Source organism: Dryas octopetala, chromosome 2 (genome assembly GCF_963921425.1).
Source record: "Dryas octopetala chromosome 2, drDryOcto1.1, whole genome shotgun sequence".
NCBI classification, from domain to species: domain Eukaryota; kingdom Viridiplantae; phylum Streptophyta; class Magnoliopsida; order Rosales; family Rosaceae; genus Dryas; species Dryas octopetala.
In genome coordinates, this window is record NC_141367.1 from 4,197,405 (window position 1) to 4,204,243 (window position 6,839).

The window sequence follows — 6,839 nt, forward strand, 5'->3', positions numbered from 1 at the left end:
TTTCTTGTAGTGATATTAGGCAACAATAGAGTCGTTGTCTATAAATACAATAGGCAATGACGATACTGTTGCATAATGTAATAGGAAATGAGGCCATCGTTGCTCAATCCTTCGAAAAATTATATTTTCGAGTCACAATAGGCAACGATAAAGTCGTTGCTAATTTCGCAATGACCGCCGAAATCATTGCCTATAATTATAGGCAAGGGTCCTAGGGCAACGACTCTAGCAACGTTAAAAAGTTGTTGCCTATTTGTTTAGGCAAGGAATTTTTAGCTTTAGACAACAACTTTCAATCGTTGTCAAATCCCTGTTTTCTTGTAGTGACCTCAAGTTTCATTTCAGTGTTGTCATAAAATGTCTGCTCATGATCAAGTTTTAGCATCTCAAGCTCAAACCACAAATACTGCCAATACTACTCCTGATGTTAATCGACTTTCAGCTAATTTTCCTTCCAGCATTTGGGCTGACCATTTTCTGTCAAATGCTTCCGTGGTATTTGTGTTTCTGTGTGTGTGACACAAATATCAAGGTTGTGCCCCATCTTTATGGGTAACGGAGAAAATGATCCCCACAAACAAAGGAATTGTACAGTACGAAATAACATAAAAACGGATTCATTAAAATAAAAAAGATCTTTTACTTAAATTGTGCCTTTTTGACAGGAATCAATAAAAAATAATAAATATTTTTATCCCATTAGATTAGATTTCATCCAAATGTGGTAGTATAAGAATGAAGGGAAACTATTCCAATTTCGTTGAAGTTGAAGAATCAAAGAATTTATTCCACATATTGGGATAATTCGAAAAGTTTTGATTGAATTATGATCCAAAAAGGAAAAACCAATACCAGTCACAAGCATATAATTGTGGCTGTAGCATTACCAATGACATTAGAGCATGATTAATTGTGTTTTTTAGAACAAATGACACAAATATAAGTTTGTGCTTTGTAAATTTGTTCTTGCGGTGTTCACAAAGTTAACATCAATTCCTTCTTTGGCCTTTAAAAAGAAAATTAAATACTCCTGCTAGCTACTCAATTCCTATGGTCAGAGAGAAATTCGACGTATTCAGTTCAATTCAAAGATAAAAAATGCGTCCACCCAAAAAAAGAAAGGAAAAAAAAGACAAGATAAACAATGAGAACAACACTAAATATATATAACATAAATATAGCATAACCAGGTCAGACCCGTGGTCAAGCCGTACCTCAAAAGCAGTCAATTGCTCAGTGAAAAATGGACTTGGCTGGAACATAGCAAAAAAATATGAAACTCAGTCAATATGAAGACAGATCTTGCAAATACAAAATAGAAAATCAATACAATATATCTAAAACATGAATATCGATCAGCATCTTTTTTTTTTTTTTGGGGGGCCAAAGAATATCATGAGTATCCTTTTAATATATATGTCTAGAACCTGAAAATGTTGAAATTTAACTTTTTAGCAAAAGGAAATCTATCCTTAAAAAACAATAATGAGAGTCATATAAAGGAGTGTCTAAAGAGGAGGTGAGGCAAGTTTAGTATTGTTGTGCTGTGAAAATAATCATTTATAGCTGTACTGTGAAAATAATTAACTATGAAATAAAACAGCGAGTGTTTGGTAAACTGTACTTTTAAAAGTGCTGCGGGTATAAAAAGTAAGGCTTTTTAGCAAGATACCCATCTGAACTTTGACTTGATTTGCATGTTACCACCTAAATTAAAAATTGAAGCAAGTTGCCTTCTGAATTAAATTTTGTTTGTAAGTTACCACCTTTATCCAAATCCTCATGGGTTTTTTGGTCTTTTCATAGAGAAGAACTTGGGTGGGGAAGCTTTTGTCACCTCAGCATGCTGAGTCGTAAGGCCCAACCAATTACAAGTGGCCACATGTACAACCATTTTTCTATTTTTACAAACTTTGAAAATTAATTAAAAATAGTTCCGGACTCAGAAATATACACGGAAAATTCTTACGAACTCGTCTTGACTAATATTGATTTACTATGGAGTCAAGTTACCAATTTGCCCTCTGAGAGTTTCCAAAAAATTTAGGAAGTCCAAATTTATTTATAAAAAATTAAAATACTCTTGACTCTTTAAAAATTCATAGGATAATCTCCCGAACTCCAAAAAATACAAGGTCTGCACCATTGGTCTTCTAAAAACTAACACTACCTTTCTCGTGAACACTTGTTATCCAAAAGACCTCTCGGTCTTAGAGGAAAATAAATTCAAGAAAAATTCTAGAATTTTCGAATAGTCTCGAAAGAATTCTCTAAAATAGGTTTTTGGTAATTTCCAAAATATTTTTTAGAATTCTTTTGAGATTTTACGGAAATTCTATAATTTTTATAGAATTTATTTTATGGAGGAAAATTTATTTTAATTTTTTAGAAATAAATTTGGACTTCCCAAATTTTCTGGAAACTCTCAGAGGGCAAATTGATAATTTGACTCTATGGTAAATTAGTATTATTCAAGATGAGTCCGTAAGAATTTTCTGTATATTTTTTTTAAGTCCGGAGCTATTTATAATTAATTTTCAAAGTTTGTAAAAATAGGAAAATAGAAAAAGAAAAATGGTTGTACATGTGGCCACTTGTAATTGGTTGGTACTTGCCACTCAGCATGCTGAGGTGGCAAAAGCTTCCCCACCCAAGTTCTTCTCTATGAAAAGACTAAAAAACCTATGATGATTTGGATGGAGGTGGTAACTTGCAAACAAAATTTAATTCAGGAGGCAACTTGCTTTAATTTTTAATTTAGGTGGTAACATGCAAATCGATTCAAAGTTCAGGTGAGTGTCTTGCTAAAAAGCCAAAAAGTAATGTTCAAGTGTCTGGTAAATTTTAATGTTAAAAATATTGTGACTATGTATAATGACTAAAATAGATATAATACTAATATTGATAACATAATTAAATTCGACGTTAAATACTCAACCAATGTTTGACATTGAATCACATATATTGGATTAATAGCAAATTCCTTATCAATAATAACAACTAAACTAATCATTAATAATGGAAACATTATACTATATCCTATTATTCCTTATTTTTCTTCCTTTCTTTTTATGGGAATCCTCCTTATTTGTCTTCTCCTTTTGTTTTGTCTTCTCAATGTTCTCATTCATCTTAAGCAGTTGCAGTACTTCGTATGTTTATAGTTTAAAGCTCCTCTACCTTTTTGAGATTGGCATCTTTATCTTCCTTCTTCTGTTTAAAAAATGATAGCCGTGCTCTCAAATTAAAAAATGAAATAATTTAAGACAAATATGAAAGTTGACTTCAATATGTGATACAAGTAATTAATCTATGAACTTCTATCGCACTTTGATACTTGAAAATTGTTAGGAATATGGACCCCCCATTGATTTAATGGACCACTATCTTGGATTAATTATTAATGGCCTTACTGAGATGATGTTGCAAATTAGTTTTGACATTTTATTATATGAGATGCAAGACAAAGGGTTGAAGTCAAAAGAAGGTGACATGGTGCAAATTAGTTTTGACATTTTATTATATGAGATGCAAGACAAAGGGTTGAAGTCAAAAGAAGGTGACATGGTGCAAATTAGTTTTGACATTTTATTATATGAGATGCAAGACAAAGGGTTGAAGTCAAAAGAGGTGACATGGTTTTATGGAGGAAATTATGAGAATTTTATTATATTATCTTGTGGTCCATTTTTGTATTTAACCTTATAAAGTTTAGGAGAGACACCTACAAGTTGCTTTCACTACAGTAGCTACAATAAATAGCTAGCAAGCATTGCTATTCGACTTACTCACTCCAGCTAGCCTAACTTTCAAGTGCCCCAAGTTTCAGCATCTCAATTAATTAGCTCAAAGCCTCAAACCTCAAGTTTCATTTCAGTCTTGTAACAAAATGTCTGCTCATGTTCAAGTTTCAGCATCTCAAGCTCAAACCACAAATATTGCCAATACTACTCCTGATGTTAATCGACTTTCAGCTAATTTTCCTTCCAGCATTTGGGCTGACCATTTTCTGTCAAATGCTTCCGTGGTAAGTCATACTAATTAATTCCTTAAAGTTAAATAGTCATTCATAATATATTACTTTTGAATTGTTTAAATTTGCACCATATCAAGAGGTCACTCTTTTTCATTTTTTTCTTTTTAAGGCATCCAAGCAGGCTCTTAACGATTGTTCAGTTAGGGTAGCAAATTTGGTCATTTTTTACTAATTTTATTGTCTTTTCTCCAATTTGTCTTAACAGGAAACAAATACTAAAATGGAGCAACGAGTCCAAGAACTGAAGAAAGAAGTGAAGAGGAAGATAATGGCTCCAGTTCAAAATGTTACACAAAAGTTGGACTTGATTGATGACATTCAACGTTTAGGGGTGTCTTATCATTTTCCAAATGAGATAGACGAAATTTTGCAGCAAATTCACAAGAATTATTATGAAGTCTGTGATGATGGTGACCTTTACACTGTCGCTCTTCGTTTTCGATTGCTTAGACAACAAGGTTATAACATTCCATGTGGTAAGTCCTCCTCTCCTCGACATTCATAATATCTTTTATAACTGCTTTCTTTCAGTACGGTAATCTTGCTCATGATCATATATGATGCTGTAATTAATGCATTGGCGGATCTTGCAGGCATATTCAACAAGTTCAAGGGCAATGATGAAAAATTTAAGGACTCACTTATAAATGATGTGGTTGGATTGTTAAGCTTGTATGAAGCAACACATTTTATGATCCACGGAGAGGATATACTAGAAGAGGCACTAACCTTCACCACCACTCATCTTGAGTCGGCATCAAACCGTTTAAGCCCCCCACTTTCGAAACAAGTGAGTCATGCCTTATATCAGTCATTACGAAAGGGCATGCCAAGGGTTGAAGCAAGGTACTACTTGTCTCTCTACCAGGAGCGCGATTCACATGATGAAACTCTCCTCACATTTGCAAAGTTAGATTTCAACCTCCTCCAGCAACTCCATAAAAAGGAACTAGTTACTATTACAAGGTGACTTACTAAACCCTATCACACTCAAATTTGTAATTAGATCTCTGATCAAGTTCTTACCGTGCTACTGAAAACTGAAGCAAATCCTAATTCTACTAAATAATTATGCAATTGATCAGGTGGTGGAATGACTTGGACGTTGGAAACAAGCTACCTTTTGCAAGAGACAGAGTGGCTGAGCTCTACTTCTGTTGGCCTTTGGCAGTCTACTTTCAGCCCGAATACTCCTTCGGTAGGATTATATTAAGCAAAGTTGGTGCTGTGGCATCCATTATTGATGACATTTATGATGTTTATGGCACACCTGAGGATCTAGAGCTCTTTACTGATGCTGTGGAGAGGTTTGAACACTTGGCCTCTTATATTCTATATATATAGGAATATGTTTATTGCCTCAATTACTTTTCTCAAATTTTGATTCCCAACTTAGGTGGCAACAATTCATATATATATATATATATTGATCATTAATAATCCTTAATTTTTAATTGAAGTCAGCTAGCTTATTGCAACAGACGGTAGGTTTAGTGAACTGATTTGACTCATTTGAGATTATATATATAGTCTAGCTTATTAATTTTGATGATCTAGGTGGGACATCTCTGCCATGGATCAACTGCCAGAGTATATGGAAGTATGTTATCAGACACTGTTGGATGTGTATAATGAAATCGAAGAAAAGCTTTCCAATGAAGGAAAATTATATCGCAACCATTATGCCATAGAAGAAGTAAGCCCCAAATTCAGAATCTACTTCCATTCTTAATTTGTCATCAATATTTAAGCCTAAAATTAATTACTGATCAAAATATATTATTAATTTGGGTTGGGGTCTCAAATAGATGAAAGAACAAGTTAGAGGTTACTTCCATGAAGCAAAATGGTTCCACAAGAAACACATACCAACACTAGATGAATATATGCCCATATCGCTTCGGACCTCTGGCTACGAATTGCTAACATCCATATCCTTTGTTGGAATGGGAGATGTTGTTACAAAAGACTCCTTTGAATGGTTGTTAAGTAACCCCCAGGCTGTAAAGGCTGCAACAACAATTGCCAGACTCGAGAATGACATAGTGTCCCGCAAGGTATGTACCTAGCTACTTATAATAATAACAAGTGCATATACATATATAGAATTTTTCTGTAGAGAAAATGTCCACATTTTTCAAAATTTACAGATGTCGACACATTATTGACATGGGGTAGATAGTGTGTCAACACATATGATATGTTGTAGCAAGTTCTGATGTGCTACAACAAGTTTTGAAATTTCGTGTTGATACACTGTCTACCCCATATCGGCACTAGCTATGTCGACTTCCGCAAATTTTGAAAAATGCAGACATCCTCTCTAGAAAAGGATTATATATATATATAGCACTAGTAATTAATTTATGATGACATTAATTATGATGTACGTTCATGTAGCATGAGAAAGAGAGGGGACATGTTGCCTCAGTTGTGGACTGCTACATGAAACAATATGGTGCCTCAGAAGAAGAAGCAATAATCGAACTTCGTAAACAAGTGAATAATGCATGGAAGGACATAAACGAAGCGTGCCTCCAACCTACTGCTGTCCCCATGCCCCTGCTAATACGAATTCTCAATCTTATGCGTGCCAGTGATGTTGTATACAAGCATGGAGATGGCTACACTACCAACATAAATGTGCTCAAGGATTCTATGGCTTCTGTACTTGTCGAACCTGTGCCTATATGACCCTTAAATTTCAACTTGTCGTATTTCATATAAATTAAATAAGGTCTCTCAAGTCCTATAGCTAGTACGTCCTTTAAAACTGTTTCAAGGACAGTGGGAGCTTAATTGC

General features: G+C 34.1%; 1 protein-coding gene across 3 annotated transcripts; it reads left to right on the forward strand.

Moving 5' to 3' along the window:
- The first annotated feature begins 357 nt into the window (after window positions 1–357).
- On the forward strand, window positions 358–6,730 carry LOC147292592 ((-)-germacrene D synthase-like). Of its 3 annotated transcripts, none has more exons than XM_086230584.1 (7): window positions 358–495; window positions 4,242–4,512; window positions 4,630–5,002; window positions 5,122–5,343; window positions 5,594–5,732; window positions 5,845–6,093; window positions 6,437–6,730. In XM_086230584.1, exons 1-7 carry the CDS (start codon window positions 358–360, stop codon window positions 6,728–6,730), a joined length of 1,686 nt encoding a protein of 561 aa, XP_086086710.1. The 3 variants fall into 3 exon arrangements, with proteins under 3 accessions (XP_086086710.1, XP_086086711.1, XP_086086709.1); XM_086230585.1 differs by having other exon boundaries at window positions 358–492; XM_086230583.1 differs by lacking the exon at window positions 358–495 and adding an exon at window positions 3,890–4,027.
- The last annotated feature ends 109 nt before the right edge of the window (window positions 6,731–6,839 follow it).